The sequence below is a fragment of the Varroa jacobsoni genome, unplaced genomic scaffold (genome assembly GCF_002532875.2).
Source record: "Varroa jacobsoni isolate VJ856 unplaced genomic scaffold, vjacob_1.0 scaffold_673, whole genome shotgun sequence".
Taxonomy (NCBI): Eukaryota; Metazoa; Arthropoda; class Arachnida; order Mesostigmata; family Varroidae; genus Varroa; species Varroa jacobsoni.
In genome coordinates this window covers 7329-30090 of record NW_019213575.1, presented here as the reverse complement: position 1 = coordinate 30090, position 22762 = coordinate 7329, and the positions used below count along the sequence as shown (strand labels likewise).

The 22762-nt window shown below is 40.5% G+C and overlaps 2 protein-coding genes and 1 long non-coding RNA gene across 4 annotated transcripts in view; 2 read left to right on the top strand and 1 right to left on the bottom strand.

Annotated features, from left to right (window-relative positions):
• Positions 1-49: 49 nt before the first annotated feature.
• On the bottom strand, positions 50-3546 carry LOC111262544 (TBC1 domain family member 20). Its single transcript, XM_022836872.2, has 3 exons — positions 3048-3546; positions 2656-2871; positions 50-2253 (listed from the first exon to the last, which is right to left on the bottom strand). Exons 1-3 carry the CDS (start codon positions 3330-3332, stop codon positions 1618-1620), a joined length of 1137 nt encoding a protein of 378 aa, XP_022692607.1. The 5' UTR covers positions 3333-3546; the 3' UTR covers positions 50-1617.
• Positions 3547-3610: 64 nt separating this feature from the next.
• Positions 3611-4957, top strand: LOC147753187 (uncharacterized). Its single transcript, XR_015311941.1, has 2 exons — positions 3611-3660; positions 4308-4957. It is a non-coding gene; the product is annotated as an uncharacterized LOC147753187 (long non-coding RNA).
• A 3174-nt stretch (positions 4958-8131) lies between these two features.
• Positions 8132-22762, top strand: part of Not1 (CCR4-NOT transcription complex subunit 1) — a 21100-nt gene continuing 6469 nt past the window's right edge. Inside the window, exons 1-16 of one of the 2 annotated variants that reach the window (XM_086969202.1) lie at positions 8132-8939; positions 9554-9676; positions 9848-10171; positions 13433-13922; positions 14299-14431; positions 14731-15116; positions 15357-15869; positions 16128-16450; positions 16897-17089; positions 17419-17703; positions 17924-18062; positions 18608-18756; positions 19371-19463; positions 19681-20282; positions 20580-21192; positions 21474-22605. In XM_086969202.1, coding sequence (XP_086825328.1) covers positions 13740-13922; positions 14299-14431; positions 14731-15116; positions 15357-15869; positions 16128-16450; positions 16897-17089; positions 17419-17703; positions 17924-18062; positions 18608-18756; positions 19371-19463; positions 19681-20282; positions 20580-21192; positions 21474-22605 — 4744 coding nt within the window. In that variant the 5' untranslated portion in view covers positions 8132-8939; positions 9554-9676; positions 9848-10171; positions 13433-13739. The remainder of the gene's footprint in view (positions 8940-9553; positions 9677-9847; positions 10172-13432; positions 13923-14298; positions 14432-14730; positions 15117-15356; positions 15870-16127; positions 16451-16896; positions 17090-17418; positions 17704-17923; positions 18063-18607; positions 18757-19370; positions 19464-19680; positions 20283-20579; positions 21193-21473; positions 22606-22762) is intronic. The other variant, XM_086969201.1, reaches the window with a different exon arrangement.

The window sequence follows — 22762 nt, the reverse complement described above, 5'->3', positions numbered from 1 at the left end:
CATTACCCAGCCTAATATTCTCGGATTCTTTGTAACTAATTCAAGCGGATTCTTCGAGAAAAAATTATATCATTATTTATTTTTATAATACCTGTATTTGTTTTTATACAATCCAGTTTTGATGTTCCACCATACAGCTTATTGCAAACGATGTTCTCAACCTTGAGACGTTTCGTTGTATCAGCTGACGTCAATTGGCTATCGTTTCAGGCTTTTGAGTTGGAAAATAATTACTCTCCTAACACAGGTAGGTACACTCCCACCATGTGTAGTTCATACTATGACATACCTATTCTCGATTCAACTTTTTTATTGAAAATTTCAATGTTTCTTTAAATCTACATGACTGGTACAAAACAGACTTCTCCGGAAATAACCTTAAAAATATCAAACCAAAAATCAAGTTCGCTAAAGGACACACAGATGCATCAATTATATACGATATGATACTACAGTGATAATAATTGATCACATGTACTCTTAAAAGTGCACACTTCTTTTACATAAAATTGTAGATAATAGATAGTTGTGTTACTTTTGATTTATTATGTTCCTTCTGAATATGGCGAACATTTTGAATGTTACCTTATTTTTGTTGATAAAAGTTTAAGATAAACGTACTTTCTTCTTCAGCTAATGAACGCTGAGCCTGCATTCTGTTTCTTCATTTCGGTCGGCTTTCGAGATACGCATATATTCGAAATACAGTCTAAATTGTTATTACGCTTCTGTTTTTTGCATCTCAACGCCTACAACTATGATGCTAGTGAAATATCAGTGGGCATTAGAAATGGTGGTAATCATTATAAAAAATCAGTAATGATCATTGGTTTACATATGCTACGTGCTTGCGTGTACGACTTAACATGTACCAACTGCTGGGCCATTCGCAAAAATTTTTCCACTCATCATAGTATAATCGATCTATCTAATATTTATACACATGCAAACTATGCAGACACAACCGTCCTGGAAATTACATCTTACCTGCAATTGCGGTCGCAATAAGGCAAGCGACCACTCGATTCAGCATACTTTTATTTAGCTTTGTTCAACAATCAGTAATAATGAAACATATAGGGGTTTGTATCAGACAAAATGAGGACACGCTGAACTATTCAATCAATGCTCTGAGAAACAGGGCCCGTGAATGGGGAATAATCCCATAGGAAACCACTGGAAGCCGTTGTGTACAGAGAAATAGATAACATACTTCCATTATCATCACGAACCGTTGCAAACCATAAGATAGTATCTACATTCGATTAGTTATTCAACAGTTGACAAAAAGCCAAAAAAGAATTCCGGCCTGTTCCCAGAAAAATTTTTTTAGCCTGTTTCTGCCTGCTAATGAACAAAAGAGTAATAGTAGGCCCAGTAATGCCGAATCAATTGCCCAGCGGTAATTTTCGGCTAATACTAAAAACTCATAATATAAAAGAAGTCTGCCTCGTCCACTCTGCGTGTAACTCAACATCCGTGTACGAACAGTTAAACGAAAAAAAGAAACAATGCACTTTTAAGTGCTCTTGGGTAATACCATGCCATAATTATCGCCAGACCGTCACAGCTTACACTAAACGATTTTACGGCGTAACAACCGTGACGAGAGTCAAATCATCGTTCACTTGTTGGTAAGCTTCGCTTACGATACACCTGGTATGCGATAGCCACAGTAACAATGATTACGGCTCCAAACACGCGTTTATTCCATGACATGCTGCGTAGCTGGCTAAACGTCATACCAAGCAGGCTTTCACGCCACTGCTGCTCCAGCTCAGCCCTAGCCTGATTTTTGGCCTGGATCGCCCTTAGCTCGTTCACCGGAAAGTAGGCAGCAAGCTTTCTCGCAAACGTCACATGCTTCTCAAGTTCATCATTTTCGAAATTGATAGTGCTTGGCACCTTTGACAGATAGCTGTGCACGCTAGCCATCGAACATTCTTCTAACTGAAGCATCTTCGAATGAGACAAAACCAGTGAAGCCGTTAGATACACAGGCATCAGGTGCGGGTCATCCTCTATTGCCAAGAATAGATCGTATAATCGAACAAGACTCGGATAGTGGTCGAGATCGTGGCCGAACCAAGTAATACACCACGGCACACAAAACATAATACCACACTGGGACAATTCCAGAAATTTTCCTAATTCGGGATCCTGTGTATCCACTAGAATACAGACAAATTCAAGCTGTTCTGCCGTAGCCTTCATTGACGCCTCCATATAGACACGCAATTTCACACGGGACACCTAAAAAATCATATCGAAAGATCGCATATAATTGAAAAGAATAATCATAAATATCTTGTTTTTTGCATAATAGGTATTACGATTATCCAGAATGAATTCCTGTACAATGATGTACTCTGAAGTTTGATAATTATATTTAGGAATGCAAGTACATCGTTAACAATATTTCCGCTCGTTTTTTGATCTATATTCTGCAAAATATATCTTACTCTGTATTGTATCCTATATTAAGTTATTTGCCAGTGCTGGCCAATACGAATAGAACCTTCCTATTATATATAACGGCATCGCTAGGGAACGATGCTTCAAAGTTTTTGACTATTCGGCACAAATCATGAAAATACATAAACTGTTTGAATTATTGGTGCATGGATCATAATAAACGAATCGAGGCGTGGTTACCTTCTCAATGATCTGAAAAGCGAGATTTTCGTCGCCATTAACTACCAGAAGAATAGTAACACAGATATCATGGTAACCCTGATAATAGTGCAGTTGCGGGTTGGCTACGAGTACGCGCATGATGACTTTCACGAGCTTGTCTTGAAGGTTTAACCGACTTTCTGTAGGAATCGATGGTGGAAATCGCTTAATCGAACGGTTCACGTCGAGTACAACCTATTAACAAGAGAATATCTGTAAGTTAGAGGCATAACTGTACATACACAAGCATAGCTTTAAAATTGCCACAAACGACAATCAACAAAAAAAAGCCGAGGGATCTTCGAATGAATTACCGACGATAAAGCTAATACAACCGCTATTTATAGGCTAGTTATGCACTGGTTGCTAACCTGCTCATAACTTGTATGGCTTTTAATTTCATCTTCGGTCGATTCCTTAAGCACTGATGTTTGTTCTATGCCGAGAAGAATTGGCCAAGCTTGTCTTCGTAGCTCGTCATTTAGGAAGCCACCATCATCACAAGCCATTGCGCGAAGCCTAACAACGTCGCATTCCTTGATTGCGTCCTCAATTTTGGCATGTTTCCGGGCGCGTTCATCTAATATCAGTGACATTTGCTCTGTGTCTCCTATATGGCCATCCCCTGTTGCAAGCTCAGCTTCTTTTAGTGCCATCGCCGTTCCTTTCAACAAATGACTGTTTGAAGTACTTCAACGAAGTAAACGTCAGATCTTGCTTATCGTTATGAAAATACGATAGAGACTCTACAGCTGGATTAAGTGAATTCAGTACCTCTTAGCACTTAAGCACCAACTTAGCAATCTGGCGAAACGGTACTGTACACTTTCGTTCCAGTTTCCTTTGCTTTCTGCTTTACCTAGCAATCAGTGTCATCATTATCGAAAGAGAGTATTTGTTTATTTCATGCATGTAGCACGCGGGTTGACTCATAGTCGACTTCCGCAATTACAGGATCTCGGCGCCAACCACGATCGCAATCAGGTAACACCTTGATACGCCTAAGCAAATGGCGGCTGTAAAACGGTAGATTAAAGCGATCACAGCTAATAAATCTCTTCCAGAAGTAGAAATAGGTCGCCACCTAATGATGTCGTGTCTTCCTAAGAAGTCGTGCTATGATTTTTATCTATTGTGAAATTAAACTGACAGAAGACCGATCATAACAATAATTCAACAGCTGATGAAGGAAAATCGTATGTTTAGCTTAGCTGTAGAGAGGCCTTTGGCTCCGTATAGTACGAAACTGTTGTTCGTGCGCTCACTAAATTTTTTTAAAAATATAGCAGCTGTTTTAGAAGACTTGTCTCACCTACAGGTCGATAATGCCTTCTGTCTTCTAGCTAATCTTTTTTTCAAATTGCGATTTGGAGCCTTGGTCTGCAGCTGTAAACCGGAAGCCGTTTCGAACGTCGGTTCTTACCAGAGCAAAACACCCCGCATTTAATTTATATATATATATACTTAATGTATGCCTGCATTAACTTGCTATAATTAATTGCCTGCAACTCTCTACCAAAGTGAGGTGTACATGCAAATTAATATGCAGATGTTCCATGAATGGAATTTTCCTGATTAGCGTTCCTGAAAATTGCGCTTTTCACTAATAATAACGCCCTCATTTTCGCTAGGAACAGACACTTGACGTATGATGATAAAAAATATTGCGACGAACAGAAAGGACGATCAATACAAGACGAGCATGCTCAATGGCAGCCAAATGAAAAATTAGCAGTAGATAATTGAATAAGGATGATACTGTAAAATATGAAGAAAAGCTTGGAGATCCGACAGAGTCCTAGGCCAGAACCACATGTAAGAATAAAATCTGAACATACAATCATCTCAACAGTACCAAAGTATTGCAGAGGAAAGTATTGCCACACCCACATAAAGTACGCGAAGTGCTGGTTATATGTGTCTGAAATCATTCGGTGAAGTTTTGATGCAACAAGGCGCCGTGGAGAAAAAATTGTTGAACGCGCACCCGTTTCTACCTAGGAAGGAGAGCTTCATGGTTATTTGTCGATAAAAAATTAATAATGCATAGCAAAGCAAATCTACAAACACAGAGCAATAAATATGGTTTCACAATAGTATGGCAAGTTACACGAACGTACGATGGAATTAGGACGCAAAGGAGGAAATGTGGGAGTAGGGCGTTAACCTTAAAGGGGTTACTGTTTCACATTAGAAATAAGCAATAATGAAAGTAATGAAGACGATCAGGGTGAGTGAATTATAAATAAATAAAATAGATGACATTTAGCCTTTACATGAATTAAGATAAAATTGAATCAGAGTACAGTAAATGTTTATATATAAACGGTTATGATAATTGGAAGCTAGCAGAATCCAGAGAGGGAAATTTATTATAGACGCCTTATAGAGGTAATGCTGACAAGTGCTTCGACTATTGTCTTAGCCTATTCTATTTCGTTAAGCATCATCAACTTCTGGCAATGAAGGCTGATGAAAATAAAACGGATGAGACTGATGGAGAAAGTCAGAGTTTCGGTATAGATATGCTACTAAAACACGAACGAAATACGAAGGAGATTGGTACAATAGAATCGCTACCAAAATTAAACATCCATTTTTTCTTAGAAAATATGTCAGTTAGAATCCTTGTACAATGTTGTATTTTTGAGAGAAAAGTGTATCTAATTTATAATCCACACAAACGTAACTAAGGTGCAGCGTACGGAGTACGGCATGTAAATTTAGACAGACCTTAGCGGGCTGTTTGTCGTAGCGCTTATGCGTTCATTCGTGATTTTTAGTGCTGAAAAAAGCTTGTTCTTTTTAAAACATCACAACAAAGAAGTTCGTAATTGAAATAAATAAAAGCTATTATACAATATCTTCGCCTCGGACAAACCCCTCTCAAAATCAAAAATGTTCGTTTTCTATCCGAAATCGACTAAGTACGTAATTGTCAATTTTTATGCGATTCTGAAAAATCTGAGGAGAGTTTCTAAAATATACTCGACAGATATGAGATCTAAAGAATAAAAAAAACTTACAAAAATAGCTCAAAAAGTTTTTTGATATACCCGGATTCATTTATACGGAAATTAATGACCGTTTTGGATACAAAGTATCAAATGTTAATCGGATAATCAATATTGGATTCCAAAAGTACTTTACTAATTTTTAGTGTTTTTTTTAAGTACTTTTTAATTATCAGTTGTTATCAGCCAAAAATTCCTGCTAGAATTTTTGTATGTAACGTACCTGAATAATAACTCTTATTACAGAACAATAACAAGATTATACTTACCAATTTCGTTGTAAAAAATTCTTTATTAATAAGTGAGAGAACTCTTTGGAAATAATTAGTCAGTAGTATGTCTTGAATTGAAACTAGTGGCGATCAATGGTGATTTTATTGGATAAACATGGCCGCCGGGAAGGACATTTAGCACATGCAAAAAATTTCGTTCAGATACCTATATGAGATATATATCTCTCTATGTGGTGTTAGAAATAAACTATACGGTAATGCTCCATTATAAATGCCGCACCCTGTATGTAGTAAGGTGGCGTGGTAAGGATGGGTAATGAGCAACTTGTTAATTGCTTATTATGGTATCCACGTATATACAATCATCACTGTTCCAATTTTCAGCGCTGGTTGCCATGGAATATGATTGTCACTATGCACGTTCATAGGTCTGTTGAGAAAATTCCAGATTAGGCCAGGGAGAACCGTCCCGGCTGAATTTTTTAATGAAGGCAGGTCTTTGATGCTATACCTAAAAAGGCCATCTTGAGGGATTTACACAACCGAAACACCTAGTAATGTTAAAAGAAAAAATAAAAAAATATTCAGTCTTAGACGATGAAGAAGGACGTTAATATAATAGGAATCGATTTGCAATAGCAGACATAATACTAGCGTAAACAAATCTACAAACAGGCGGTTACGTTGTTTCACATATATATATGGCCCGGAGCTAGAAGTGTTGGAACTGGAAGCCCAATGCTCAACGACGCTGCCTTCACATAAACAGCAAATAAAGTCATCTATTTCAATAAACAAAAAACATTAGGTAACTCACCAAGAGCAAGGCAAACCAAACGCCCTTTTCAGGACTTCCGAATCTCAAGCAAATTTTGGTCATAATAACGAAAAAAAAGTTCAAAAGAAAAAGAGGGCTACTTGAGATTAATCACACTATATATATAATTAGCCTTTTACTTATGTACCAATAAACAAAATATGCTTAACGACAAAACAGGGGCCACGCAAAACCCGCGGGTGGATTTTGGTTATCTCTGACTATAAATACGTCAATGAAATAGTAATGCAATTTTGGTCTAGTATAATAGGAATTCAGCATTTGTTCTAAACACTATTAAAAAATGCTAAATGCGTGTCAGGATAAAGCCGCTAACATGCTCAGTGACGTTGCAAGCTTCCTATAGCGTGGGTTAGATGAACAGCTTGTGGGTACTATTGGCAGCTTTCGTAGTTTGGTCTAACCGCTTAGTTAACTTATTCTAAGGTAAGATAGGACTCCATGTGAAAAACATATGCAAGTTTCATGTACAGCATAGCACAACATTAAGCTTAAAAGCTATGCGCAATAATTACTCTTTCAAAAAGAAAGTTTAACTTACGCAATTTTCGTATCTTAGATATTTATTTTCGGTTTGAAGGATTTGGAGAAATTTCTGACCTTGTCCGAATGCATTTTCTATAAGTCTCTCCTTCTTCAATTTAACCAAATAGCAGTTCACTACTTAGCTCAGCTGTAATCAACTTTAGCTAGGAAGACCAACCATTTAAATTGTACTAATAGAACTAAAAACCGTTAATTTTGAATTAATTTTGATTTAACCGTTAATTTTGAAAAAAAAAAGTTACTTTTGAGGCATATCGTAGTTTTTCGTAACACTTAAAACGATCTTCAATTTGAGCTATATGTTACAGATATTTTCTTAATGATTGAAAATTCTCAGAGATAAGACCTGCATCAGTAATACGATAATCATCAGTAGGAATGACCTGAAAAATGCTAATTTTAAGAGAACAAAAAACTATGTAAGGCCCGCTTGGCTACTTTTATTCCTACATAGAAAACCTTCAAAGGCGCTCTTCCCAAAAAGAGAAATTATCAGATGAGCTCTAGTCCAGTAAGAGTAATCAGAGAAGATATTTATAAAAACAGAAGCCGTGTTTTTGACGTCAGAATAAACGAAGAATATCATTCTAGCTAGTTCGTAGTGTTAGGTACTCTTATCTGAAGTAATGACAATAGCCAGCGCGACTAACTTGTTATAGAGTTCGCTTTTTTAGAATGAACATAACGTTTGGCTTGCTGTTAAATTTTTGATGCTTTTAACCCTTATGAACGTATTTAACTAGCATTTTTGTGACTCCTGGCAACTATCAATAACTATAAAACATATTCTAATATCTCCTAATTTTCTACTTTAACCGAAAAAATCATTCAAAAAGCAGAAACCCTTATCCAATCATATTTCGGATACTTAATAAAATATGTTCTTTTATGAAATTTTCCGCGAACATATTTTATCAATGTACATTTTGATATGCCAAAATGGCAAATTTCTTCGAACTTTTTCTCCATTTATAAGCGTAGCAATAGAGAAAGTAAGCGAGTGCAAACGCCTTATTAAAACCCTGATATTTTTTGCTTAGTTAGTCTGATGATCATGATGGCTGTATCGTCTTGTATTTTTCTTTTTGGTATTTATTATACCCCTCTTGTTCTTAGTGTTTACTGAATTTTGACACGCTTATGTGAACTCATAGCTTTGTGTATCGATTCATGCTATAATTTTACGAGCAAACGATTATTTTTGCTACTCTCATACAGTTATGTATTCTGTCTTTGTGATAATCGATATGACAGGCGTTCCCGAGCGTTTGATCGATCAACCGACGGAACGACCGACCGACCGCCCGCTCGTTCGCTCGCTTACTCACCCGCCCGGCCGCCTCTTTACCGCTCGCCGCAAGCATTGATCATCACCGTCAGTGCGACCATTGAGCGGCAATATGGCGACCGAGGCTTGATACTTACCCGTAGAGAGATTGTTGGTGTACCGATTCGGCTTTATGGCCTGGTGGCGAGATTAGTGCTGACTTTCTATTGGCCCTGTAGCTGATCCGTCCGTGAAAATGTAGTGCAGTCAAAACAGAAATGCGTGTTTGACATTCAGGACTGGGGTACCAGCGTCTACATTAGTGACACCGTCCCATTGTACATATATTATGCTGCTAGAAAGAGGTGATTAGCCGAAACTCGCAGTTTAGACACCGGAAATCATATAGATACTCATCGATTCCTCTTCCTGCTTTATCTACCCCGATATTTTCACACAAAATCAACGAGCGCACCTATCCTTTAGAAGTTTGCTTATGGTGATACAGTGCATAGTGTAATCCTACCACATTTGCCTACTATCAGTGATATTAATCACCGTAGGCCGCAATCATTCGGCCGCGGGCCGATCGATGATGTCGATTCGAGTTGATTGTGGGTGGTTTGCACTTACATTCTCATCACTGCTATGATTATATTAACTACAGTCGATTACACGATCCCACCGAGCCTCCCATCGCGTTAGTGATAGCCAGTGCTAAATCATTCTGTACTTATTATTGCACGCAGCAACAGTCATCACAGCATCCCGCTGATGCTGTGATAACACCTCTATCGGCAGGAGCAGTACTAGTAACAACCCAGCATAACACATGTATACGCGTCGAATGAAAAATCTGCTCAGTCTGTTCTCCTCTCCCCATATATATACATATATATATATATATATATATATACGCCGTTGCTTGCTATTGTTGATGACTTGTTTATTAGCTAGCTCAAGTTTATCCTTGTTGCAGTTAATCTTTGTGTCATTTTCGAGTAGATCGAATGGCATAGACATCACACACCTGATATCCTTATCGTGGCCGCTAGGCAAATGGCAGATGGTCGCTACTAGGTTGGCTAGGCGAAACTGCTTCGTACGTACGATTTGCGGTTCTTTCTGTGTTGTTTCCTTCTCACTTCGTTTTGTTTTCTTGATGTTGTTCATCCTCACACTTGTGCGTGTTCTCGTCTCGTCGTCGTAACCATCATCATTTCATCGGGTCTATTCGACGTGGTATTGCTGTTTGTGTGGTGTGCCTTTGCAGTAATCTGTATCTGTACACAGTGTTGCGTGTAAGTGCGTGTGTATCGACGACATTCAGCAAATCATTGTCTTGGTTCATTCACTTGCGACCGGGAGGACTGCTTCACTCAGTAGCGACTTTCGTTGGATCCCCCGCTAACGAGGTTGTTACAGAAGCACTTTCACCCCACCCCCTTTAGCTTGCCTCAACCAGTGGATAGAAGCGCAAGAAAACGTGCATCTAAGAACCCCACTCGATACTGACAATAGATTAACATAACGTTATTGATCATTGGCGTTCGCCAATCAATTGTTCGCATTATCTACGACGAGGAGACTTACTCAGGTAAGTGAGGGGCTTTCGGATCTTGGACAGGACGTGTATCTGTGACTATTAGTGGAGATTATGTGAGCAGATAACGGTTGGCAGTGATCAATGATTATGTTATTATATGATAAGATGAATATTATACGATTTTCTTTCAGGTTTTTTTTTTCGATAATATCGACATGTGTGCAAATCAATAACGGAAGAAAACTGGGACGCAATTTAGTAAACTGTGATTCAGCTTTTTTCTCGTTGTTGCGTGAAGGGTTGTCGCAGTTGAAAAATAGTTGCAGCAACAGTGAGTTGCACCAGTTTGGTATAGCTAATGAGGCTCACAATGAACTGTATATTGCCAACTAGTTAGTGCTGCTATTTCACTTCATGATCAAACGTTGATGCGGCCAGTTCTTGATATCAGTAGTCCGTTTGATTGTAACATTTATGGCTTAATGGTTTCAATTATAACCATCTGTTTTTCCGGCTGCTTTTGTAACGCTTATCGCTAAACCTTATACTAGCTCAAAGTACACCAACGTTGTAAATAGTATTATCAATTTGGTCCGCATTTTATATGTATGAGTTGGTCTGTCTAAATAGCGAGAGCGAATCAGTTGCGATTTATCGATACTGTCATTCTCCATCTACCTGTCGTACCCTTTCCGATGAGCAGTGATTCTCAAACATAATGGGGCGGGTTCAGATCTGGCCAACCCCCGTTCTGGTGAGTCGTCTGAGACAGGCGCAAATGGAACCAAGAGCTTTCGTTTCGAATGGTGACCGAACGTGCCATATCCAACTAACTTATCAAGCCAGTGCATATTTCACATCACCGCGTATCAAACAGCAGGGTTCTGTCAGTCCACCATAGCAGTGCTGGTGTAGCTCATCTTTTTCGCCTGCTTTCTGTGACTGGTTTTTCCTTATTGTTGTAATCGGTGCTGCGGCTGCATGACTGGCCACTCTTGGTCACTGCGAGCAAACCACCGACAAACTGAGCGACCGGCCAGCTGCCAGGCAGGCAGCCAGCCAACGAACCGTCAAGGCTCTCGTCTATTTCGGCAGAACCCAAAGTAACAATTATAGCGCCGAGAGTAGGCGGAAGCTAGATAAAGTAGCTCGTAAAATACATAGTTAGGTACACAATTTCGGTAAAGTAAATCGCAAAGCAACGGTAGGTCGACTTGTCTCTGTCTTTCCCTGTAAGAGGTTGGGGAGTTTTATTATCGAATAGACTGGAAATCGTATCATCTCTAGTCGCTACGTCAATAACACATGGTTGCGTATGCACATAATGCATAACGATTGAGTCGTTTGAACGCTCAAGTATACGTAAGTGTGATACGATCGACGAGTAATGAAAAATACAATTCAGTCGCAGTAGTCACTACTATGGCGATAGTAATGGTGCTGGTGGCAACAGAAGCGTATGATAAAAGATTTGAATAATGTACACTATATCCGTGGGGTATCATGAGCGAACAAGTTGGTATTTGTTTGGACGTACTGCTGTTTTCGATATTTCAGTCGAGGTTTTACGAACATGATTGTGGTTTTAATTTCATTATGCGTACGCATATTTGTAGAAATAGTAGTCCTCATGCAGTATTTGTGGAGTATTTTATTAATCATGTTTAGTTGGTAGGCTCCATTTGGCTGTCGATTACATGGTGGACACAACGTCAGCGTTTCTCTTATAATCACAGTATTTTGAGCCGATTGGATACGGCTGGAGCGTTTTTTTTTTGGTTTAGCTTTTGTTCATATCGATTCTCGGCAGATGACTCAAGATGTCAATAAGGGCAATTAATCAGCCTTCCTGGCTTCTGATATTTTACGAGCTTTTAAAAGATATTCATTGACTTAAGCAATCTGCAGCTGTGTATGTACGCGACCAGCTACTGCTTTTTATTGCTCATCATCGTTTATATGAAATTAGATTTCTTGACACGGTAAAGCTCAAGTCGAATTTCAAATTGAAATCATTTGAAGATTGCTGTGATTTGATGGTGGTAGTGGGGTGTCGGTTAGACGGTGTGAGGCGACTGGAAGATTGACGTAGACCTTATTTCGTGCCACATGCTGCAGATGCTATGCCATGTAATCTTTCTCGGGTCGGTCTCATTGTACGACTGAAGCTTCTGCGGTACGCATTGATGATCGCCAAAGTATTTCTGCCAAAGCTGTCTACGTTAGGTAGCTGGCTATATTATTGCTGTTGGCAAGTAGAGGTGATCTTATCTAGAAAGTATATGAGTGCCTCATACATTTGCGAACACATCTTCTTCTTGTAACGAACGCCTGCCATATACTCCGTATCGCCTGGACTCGTTTATGACCTAATTGGTCGTTTTACCGAGCTGGAGCATGAAGCTTATGTATAGTACTAAACATTTTACGTATAACTGTCTCGCCTCGATTACATCTTGAAGTTATTTCATTTCCGTAGCACTTGATAAATACGTTATCGTGCTAATTGGTTGATCGTTCACCAAGATTTGAACTATTTTTCAATGAATATCATTTGATTTTGCTCGGCGGTTGGCTGATGGTATAGACAGAAAAACTCTGCCACCTGTGACATTTGTCTGTCATACTTATGCTGGTACCAACAATAACTATGAAAGATTATTATCTTAGCAATGTATTTCTACCTGTGGCAATTTATACTGCTGTTTGCTAAACACAACAACAGAAACAATTTTTTCATTTCCATAGTTATCTATAATCTTTCTTTTTACAAAGTAGTAGAACTAGGGCTGGCGTAATCTGCGACAAATCCTGCCATTATCATCATTATTATTATTATTATGGATAACTTTATTTGAATTCAATTTACTTTTAACTGATGATAGCTCACCGGAATGTTTGCCATGGGTATATTATCGCCAGAAACAGCCTCCAAGCGTTTGTATACATAGTGATTCATCGTTACAACAGACGGATTGTCAGCGATTTATGGCCGTTCTTTTATCTATGCGCTAGTCAGTAGACTGATATTACCAGATTGCAGTAGCAGTAGTACCATTGTATAGTTTTTACACTAGCCTTACCTATTCCTATGGATATCAACACATATGATTTAGGCTTTGTCTGTTTAATATTATTTTTAAGTACAGGTTCACATCCTATTTATAGCTCCGTCATGTCGTTTTGTTTAAGAGTACAGCTACATCCAGATTGTACGATTGCTTGATGAATTACTCGAAATTAAGTAGGTACTATAAGGTATTGTCGTCATCGTAAATAGTTGGTTTCAATCTGAGGCTTATTTGTTTGCAGGTGCTACATCGCTACGTTACAATATCGCGTTTGGCTATTTAATAGTAAGTCTTAGTTTATGTGAAGCAGAAGCCAAATTTTAGTTTCATACAACAGGACGGAACAATATTGAAACGACAAAAGTGTTTGTGCCGGGCTAAGTGGTGACCGAATCTCTTTGTACGCTATCATACGGATTAGTAAGCACCTCAAGCGTGTGGCACCCGGTTAATTTATCTAAGGTAGTTGTAGAGCACTGAGGTGACCCGCCGCTGCGCGGGGGTGTAGCTAGCTGCAATGATCCTCTTGCGAGGCGGTTGTCGGCAGCATGCACTGTGATCCCTGCAAGGCCCCCGTGCAGGCCAATACCCTCTATCGTGTTAAGTACCAGTCTACGCCGACTTCATCATCATCATCATCAACAACATCTTCACAATCATCATTATTATTAACAGCAGCGTCGACGAGTAGTACGGGGCCATCGAACAACAACAACAACAACGTTTTTCCGGTGAGTTTTAGCATTACAACTCTACACTAGTAACAAATTACATCTTACACTATTGCCTGTTAAGAATGACTCGTTGGGCTTTTTTTAAAGCGGTTTTAAAAGTAACTATACCATAGATGACAGTGTGTAGGTGCCGATGGGCAGCTATAGCAACCCAAGCGCGTAGTCACAAATAATATTTCACATAGAAGGCACATTTTTTTAAGAACAAAAACGCAACATAAAGCGTCAATGAATGTAGTGCTTGTAGGTGTGGCAGCGCCCACTGTATATGCTTCCCGTCGCACGCCTCTAAGCACTGGAAGTTATTCTAAAGCGATCGTTGGCCAGCACACGTACCCTGAAGTTGTCGTTAACTTGGACTTACACCTTTCAGAAACCGGTATCGAGATCATTAGCTTTACAAAGTGGTGAGATTTTTGAACGGCGTGAGATACTTCGCGCGCTTTTACAGCGTGCCTCGGCGATCGCGAGAGATCCCGGAAAAGACGAGAACACCCGACAGCACGGTTTGTATCAGTTGCATGCGAAAGCGCAGCTTTTTTTTTGATTCAAGAGTGCTAGAAGTGATCAATGTCGGTCAGATTTAATTAACCAAATCCCCATATTTAATTTTTCTTTTACAAGAAGAACCTTCCTTTATTATGCATCATACAGAACGAACTGATTTGATCCTTATCTAGTTCACATATCGATGCCATTAATCCTCGGTGCATATATGTAGTAAGTAGGGCTAAGTATCAATGAGTGGAACAATTAATTAATCATTACGAAAATCAATGGCTTTCATTTCTATAATCTATTACAGTGCGCGCTTCTCTGGAGGCTGCACTGTGCCCTTCGTTAAACGGGCTCACAAACGCGCATAACGTTGCAATAGCTCGAGCCGCTCTCCGCAAGCCCCTTGGTGAAGTTGCTCTAGACTCACCAACATCGTCAAAAGTTTCTGCTGCATCTGTAAGCACTACAGAGGACTCGACTCCCGGAACCGCCCGTTCCTTAGTCACTGATTACGGAGTCAAGCGAGCGTCGGTCAGAAGCATTGTCAACACTATCTGTTCTGGACTTCCACTAAACGTAGAGGCCCAGCTAACACTTGAGTTAGCGCTGTGCAGTGCTGTAGGCCCCTGTATCAGCGGTACGAGGGGAGAGGTAGTCGGTTTAAAGGCAAGCAACGAACATCTGCAGTTGAAGGTGGGTTGAAAACCGTCTCAAATTCATGACTAGAAACTATGCTTGTTTACGAACTTAGTGAAGGTCAGACTGTTCTTTTCACGATTATTATTATTATTATTATTATCATATATAAAGTTAATGATGGTAATAAACTTTTTTCGTCGACAATAGTTCAAATTATTATAGTGACTGTGACGATTCGTATTGATAACCGTTATTAATCAATACTTGCTGATGGCTGCCACATGTATTTTGCAGGTCGAATCCATTCTTGAGTCCGTCGAGGCCAAACAATTGCTCTCGGCTTTACCCTGTGACCTTCTCGAAGCAATCTGCTGCTCTGTTGACCTGCCGCTGCGCAGAAGACTTGTGCAGGTAATCGGCAACCGACAGCAGCTGCGGTATCTATCTGAACAAGCGAGCTCGCCATTCCTCCTGCGTGCTCTGCTTAGCGTAAACGGTGATTGCGCACTTAGTCGACGTTTGGATATTCAGCCATTGCCATTCGAACAACGATCGCCGGGTAGGGGTGATAATCGCCAGGAGGACGCAGAAGACCTAGTGAATCGCTTGCTCACGGCGATGGCCGCCCGAAACTCGACTTTGATGGAGGCGTCCACCGCCGACAAATACATAGCGGAGGTAGGCCGTTCGCTGACATCATCAGCGGAAAAGTGTGAAAACGAGATCCGAGAGTTTTCGAGGGTGATCGGTATGACAGGCGCAAAATTCGTGGCTAACCTCATCAGTGCCATGTGTAAAAGCCACTTTGTAAGTATTTCTGTTCGATACCTAGTTGACGTAGCAGTGTAAACATAGTTTATATATAAACAATGTTCAATATGATGTGATTTTAGCAAATGAACAAGCGCACAATCAAGCAGAACAAGCATAGAGGTGTGTATCAAAGCTCGAATAGTATAAAGTGTGAAAATGTTCACATCGTTGTCATTTACGTTCATTACCATTTTGTAGTCCTATTTTACTTGAAGCTCCCTAATCAATAGCATTCATTTTTTGTGTGTCTAGCCGGCTGGAAATGATGATCCCGTATGGATGAGCCCTTCGAACGTGTTAACCGGTGGATGGCCTGGTCAAAAGGATACGCAAGGTGGGGGTCAAACTAGTGGCGTTGTCGGAGGTGGACCCCAAGAAGCGCTAGATTGGAACGTTGACGTTCTGTTTCGAGCCATTATTGCCGTGGAAAGCGGGCTAGACTGGAAGGAGGTGGTCCGCCAGTTTGACAACCCAAACTTCCTTGTTAAGGATCGCGCCGGGCTCAGGTTTTTGTGGCAGGTGTTGACCAAGGCATTTGACGACGTACAGAGAATTCCAATGGACATTATCTACGGGTTAGTAGGCATATTATATGTCGTTTATTGTTATTAAATGGTAGTATTCCTATGGAAACGCGTTTTTCTTACAAGTAATTTTCATGGGTGTGGGTAGTTGTTGACTTCTCCGCGTCAGTGGTGTCTAAACGTAAAATCATAAACTCCACTGGAAGTAATGTGGCACGAAAGCATCAACTTCAAATACCAAAATCTTTGTTTGGTGTTTAGTTCATTGTATTAGAGTATTACTGTAGTGTGTTTAAACTCATGCCAAAGGTGAGCATAAATTTTATTACTTGCCAATGTATTTTGACGTATAGCAACGTGATGTCGTTTCGATCGATCAGTCCGGTCGTCTTAAGATATAATAGTTGCTCCTCTGTTCTATTTTATAATATAACTACATGTATTTTACATACCTTGCGTCGTTTCACTCACTCGATTTTCATTGTTGGTATGTACAGCAAGTGGCAGAACTGTGAAGGACAGTTCTTCCTCCTTAAACAAATGTTAACGTGTCCGGATATCGTCAAGCTTACCGAGTGCCTACCATGCACGAAGCCCGAGCCCGTGGTCGCGCAGGAGAAGCCTAGCGGCGGCGGCGGTACTGGCCCAGGCCACGACGAGGACTCCAACCCGCTTTTTGTCAATTGGAAGGTAAAATTTACTTTCCATTCGATATTTTGCTAATTCATGTCAATATCAAGCTGTCTGTTGTAGAAGATACTGTTGGTACATAAATGATGAGGTAAGACTCATTGTTATTTGTTTCAAATGTGTTCACAACTACTGGAAACCTAGAAATTGATTATTTGGAAATGAGTTCTACAACCTTAATATATTGGTAGAATTCTAACTTAGCAGGATGTAACGCAAAATAGATAGGCTCTACTTAATAAGATATAGTGAGCCATGATTACAAGTCATTACGCAATTTCACCTTCGTTCATGTTCCCGCCTCTTTCTCGTTTTTCCACTTATATTAGGTCATGGAAGTGCATGACACCCTGATGACGTTGTGCGATCGTCCCGAGTTGCACAATGAAGTTCAAAATCTATATAAAGCAGCAAAGGAATCGTCCCACGACACAATCACGATAGCGTTGCTGCAGGTCAAATCACCAATGACCCCTGGTCGGCGCATCCTACTCAAGGATTTGATGCAACACTACCTAGGTGGAGGGGCCCATAATGCGCAGACTATCCTGCACTTCGCGTGGAGCGGCTCAGCCGCACAGCCGATGCAACAGGAAATGCACAAGATCGTTAAAGTTTGTATCATAACTGCTAACGGATATATTCATCGTTGTCTTTATTTTCATCAAATCTAGTAATCAACAACCATTTTCCAGTGTATAGTGAGAAAGATTTCTTTCCAAGAAAGTTGTTGACATAGAGAATAATTGTGTTATTGTTAATGCGACGGGATGGAATAAAAAAAAAGCTGGTTAAATATATAGATTAAAGGTTTTTCCATTACTTGATTTTCAGGAAGCAATGGTCGAGTACTACACGTCAGGAGATGGTGAATCGAGCCGATTAACACGTATCCTTGAGCTTGCTCAGGAGATTAAGTGTCTGCAAAGTCTTCTTGCATCGGCACGCACACTTGATGCCGTCGGCCAAGTAGGTAAGTTGACTCAGACTTAATAATAAAAAAAACCTTATTTATTTTTTAAATATTTAAAATCATATTGTTTTGCAAAACAAATCAATGGAAACTGCATTCATCATTTTCATATTCAACACGGTTATGATTTACGTCAAAGGTAGTGGGTTATAACTGTTCGTTTTATGGCTCATGGTAACTTTAATTTGCAGAACAAATCATTCACAAGTTCTTCGTATTCATAGTGTCTTTTTTGGGATATTTCTTTTAGCTATAATACCTACCACCTTAAAAATTTGAGGAGCCTATTTAACACCCCGATGTCCGAGTTATTGTTTTTAAAAGCTTGACTTAACTGATGCAAGAAAACAGCAATTTAACGGTTCTAAGAAGTACATCTACTACGTTCCCTTAAGAATAATGTACTTTTATTGGATAGCTTGTGTTCCTGTTTTAAATTCTTTCGTATTTCTCGTCTACATTGCCTTTAAATGATCCAGGAGGAAACAAGTATCCTATAGACATATATATGATTTTGTTTGTTACGTGATTGTCGCAATCCACAGGCATTCAAAACACGATTACCTTCGCCATTGATCTTGCTTGCCTGGCGTCCCGTCGCGAATATCTTAAACTTGACAAGTGGATGGCGGACAATCTGAGCGCGAATATTGAAACGTTCATGCCGGCCTGTGTGTCGTTCCTACAACGGAAGGTACAAATGACATGATGGTCTGTTTCGCAGTGCCTTTCCCGTGCTCTGTTGCTGTTCATATCACATTTTTATATACATAGTTATCCATCTTGAAGTTCGGTTTTCCTGAGTACATGTTAAGCTAACGAAACATAGCAGTACGAACATAACCTATGATACTGTATATACAATATAAGAAAAATGCCGTTAGTTAGAAGCGGAGAAGGTATGGGACGTGCGAAAATATAAACGTGATATATTCTGAATCAAATGTTAGAAAGTTAAATTTTCATTTTATTTTCCTAAATAATTTAAAGAAGTTGACATGGTGTAATATATTGATCATATGCATTTTTTAGGGATATTTCAATAGTTTTCAGTTATTATTATCAAAAGCAGGCATACTTGTAAAACTCATCTATCCTATAGACCTTAGCCTATAGTTTAAATTAATAGTCGAAAACTTTTACATCTGGTATACACGCACATGACAGACGCAAGGGCTTATACATTCACCAAGTTATTTGGTAAAAAAAATTCTTTACAAGAATTTATAGCATGAAAACCACGAAACGCAACTTCTTTAACTAAACTAAGTTTACGGATAAATCATGATTTCGACAAACATTTTGCAGGTGCCCTATTTGGTCGGAAAACCCGGCGAGACGGGGGCTCACCTTATCACACAAGAGTGTGTCCATACAATGCTAGCCACAATGTTGTCACAGGTAAGCAGCAATGTGTACTGTAGTATCTGGATATATATATATATATTCAGATACTACAGTATATACGTATAGAGATTTTTTTGCCTTTATGTGCCGTCGTGATCCATTAGTATCGTGTTTCGGTTTAATGATGCTACATCTTGAAGTATCGTTTTTTTCACTATTAGGTTGCGAAGATACATACCAACCTTCCCTTGCACGCATGTACATATTACAGGGTCCTCTAATTAAAGATGAAAAACTTAAGATGCGGCTGGCCGAAGTCTTCGATCAGGTTCAAAACATGATGGAGAATTTCAATGTGATCGGCGGCAAACGCCGTCCGGGAGGAGGTCCACAGCCACCTCATCCACCACCTCCAGCTCATATGTCTACAGGGCAGGTACCGCCTGGCAATTTCCACCATCCACACCCGCAGCATCATCCGGTGAACCTTGGACAGCCACCGCATTTGCCGCCCCCGCCTGCGCAACCGCAGAGCGATATGCTGGGTTTCCGCAATCCGCCAACGGCAATGCAGCCGCATTACTCGACGGGGCCGAACAGGTCGAACCAAACACCCGGACAGGTGTTTGGTCCTGGCGGACCTCAGACTCACGCCGGGCCAATGACGCTCATGGGCGGACCTATGGGTGGAGCTGCCGCTCTTACGGCAGCTGCGCCGCCGACTACTGAGGAATTCCTACAAAGTGGCGACTTGACAAGAGTACACGTCTCAAAGGAAACTGAAGATGAGGCGAACTCGTACTTTCAGAAGATCTACAACCAACCTCAGATCAAGACAGAAACGATCAAGGAGTTTTTAGACATGCTTAAAAGGTATGCCATTCATTAAACCGGTTTTTGCTATTTAATTAATATATCCTATATTTAGAATGACGAGAAGGTCATAGACATGAGATTCGGATTCCATATAAATATATGGGTCTATTAAACTGCGACTTTTCCCAATTAACAGTGTTTTTTGCATACTATGGAAATCATAGAGTATTTTCGCTCGTTGTCAGAAGCGCTGTCTTATCTTCAGTTGCCAAGATCGTTATTATTATCATACGGTCATTCATGAAGTGCTCATACTCAACGCCGACTCTATTTATTCGTATTGCTGAACTGCAGATTCAGCAATTCAAACAAGCCAAATGAACGTGAGGTGTTCCAGTGCATGATCAGGAATCTTTTCGAAGAGTATCGTTTCTTTCCGTCGTACCCTGACAAAGAGTTGACGATCACGGCTCAGTTGTTCGGTGGCATAATTGACTACGAGCTCGTGCGTTATCAAACCCTAACGATGGCGCACAAGTTCGTCGTTGACGCGATCAAAAAGCCACAGAACATGAAGATGTTCTACTTTGGTATCGTTGCTCTAGACTGCTTCAAAACGAAGATAAGGGCAAACCCCTCATTTTGCCAACTTCTACACTCGTGCCCAACGTTCAGCATGTTTCCGGAGCATTTGCAGTTATGGGTGGAGTGCGGAATGAAAGGACAAGAACCACCTGGCAAGCCTAAAGGAGTGATGCCTCTACTAAACAATGGCAAACTCGCGCATTCGAATCCTCAGCAGGGCGTTAAAAAGAGCACTGTTCTGGCCACCGGCGGAAAGCCCTCCATTGCTGCCGCGACGAATATCGATACGTTGCTGGGTGCCTCAGACAAAGTCGAGAAAATCATCGAACCAAGCGAACATACAGCTGACAAGATCGGATTTATCATCAACAACCTGTCGCAGGTTCGTATCGCCCCATATTTGATGTTTCATTTTTGTCATTGCACATTATTAGGTTATCCTTCAGGACTCTCATTTAAGTTGAGTCATAAATGCAATTTCTATGAATCAGGTAAGTAAGAGTCAATTGTTGTTCATATTAGCTCGATAGAAAATGATGGAAAAATTATTCATAGGAATGCCTATCATCGGCTACGCAAAAAACATGAATTTTGCTGGTTGATTATCTAGGAAATAGATCTGCGATCTCTTTTAATTATATATATATTTTTTAATTCCTACAGGCTAATGTACAGCAGAAATCTGAGGAGTTTAGGGAACTGGTAAGCGAGGAGTTATTCCCGTGGTTCGCCCGATACATGGTTGTTAAACGAGCTTCGATCGAAGCTAATTTCCATTCGCTGTACGTCAATTTCCTTGATACAATCAATTCTCAGACGCTATCGGCTCTTACGTTGAGTGAAACCTACCGCAATATTCGAGTTCTACTTCGCAGTGATAAGGATGTATCGGACTTTACTGATCGCGCTCTTTTGAAGAGCCTTGGTCACTGGCTAGGTTTGTTGACGATCGCCCGAAACCGACCTATTCTCACACTCGACATCGATCTCAAGGCGCTACTGATCGAAGCCTACCACAAAGGTCTTCAAGATCTTTTATATGTTGTGCCATTTATTGCTAAGATCCTTGAGTCTGCAGTTAAGTCAAAGATTTTTCGGCCACCTAGTCCGTTCACGATGGGTTTGGTCTACGCCCTTGTCGAATTACACAGCGAACAGGGCCTGAAACTGAATCTCAAATTTGAAGTTGAAGTTCTGTGCAAGGCTTTGTGCTTGGACGTTCAGCAGGTAAAAGAGGATGCTATACGCCGTGGTTGTTTCCACGTCCTTAAAGATCACGGTAAGCTCGCCTTGCTGGATTCACCGCTTCTAGGCCCACCGCCAATCTCACAGAATCCACCGAATGTCAGTGTGTCCGCGCCACAAATGTCAGCTCCGCCGCAGGTTACTAGCGGACCGCCCCACCCGCATGTGGCTGGCCAACCCGCTCCCAAGGTGAATGAAATCATCCCGATGATGCAGCAGTTCAATATGCAAAACGCGGGTACCGGCGGCGGCGCCAATACGAGTATGGTGCCCGGCAGTGGCATGATGCATGGCCAATCCGGTCCGCCTGAAGAATTTTTGCAACAGCAACATCAGCAGCAACAACAGCAGCAGCAGCAGCAGCAGCAGCAACAGCAGATGGGCGTAGGAGTACCTGGTGTGGCCCCACAAAACACCCAGGCCGGTCAGGCTGCTATCATGTCGCAAGGCCAACAAGTTTCTAACAACCTGACTCAAGCACAGCTGATGCAACAACAACAACCGCCTACGCCGCAGTATTCACTTCGGGAGTTTAATGCGGTTACGCCAAGTGAGTTGTGGTTGATTACGATTAGTAAGACAAATTGTAACGATGTGTCTCACTATCCTTTTTTTTAAATCGCATTTAAAGACGATACATTTTTTACAGTTATCCTTAAATAAACACTTTATATACATTCGAAGCTCACAAGACGAGACTTATATAT

Coding starts and splice junctions, on each gene's coding strand:
- LOC111262544 (XM_022836872.2), bottom strand. CDS start 3,332: ATGGCACTAAAAGAAGCTGAGCTTGCAACAGGGGATGGCCATATAGGA. Junction 2,872..3,047: donor GCCATACAAGTTATGAGCAG/GTTAGCAACCAG, acceptor TCTTGTTAATAG/GTTGTACTCGACGTGAACCG. Junction 2,254..2,655: donor CTTTTCAGATCATTGAGAAG/GTAACCACGCCT, acceptor ATGATTTTTTAG/GTGTCCCGTGTGAAATTGCG.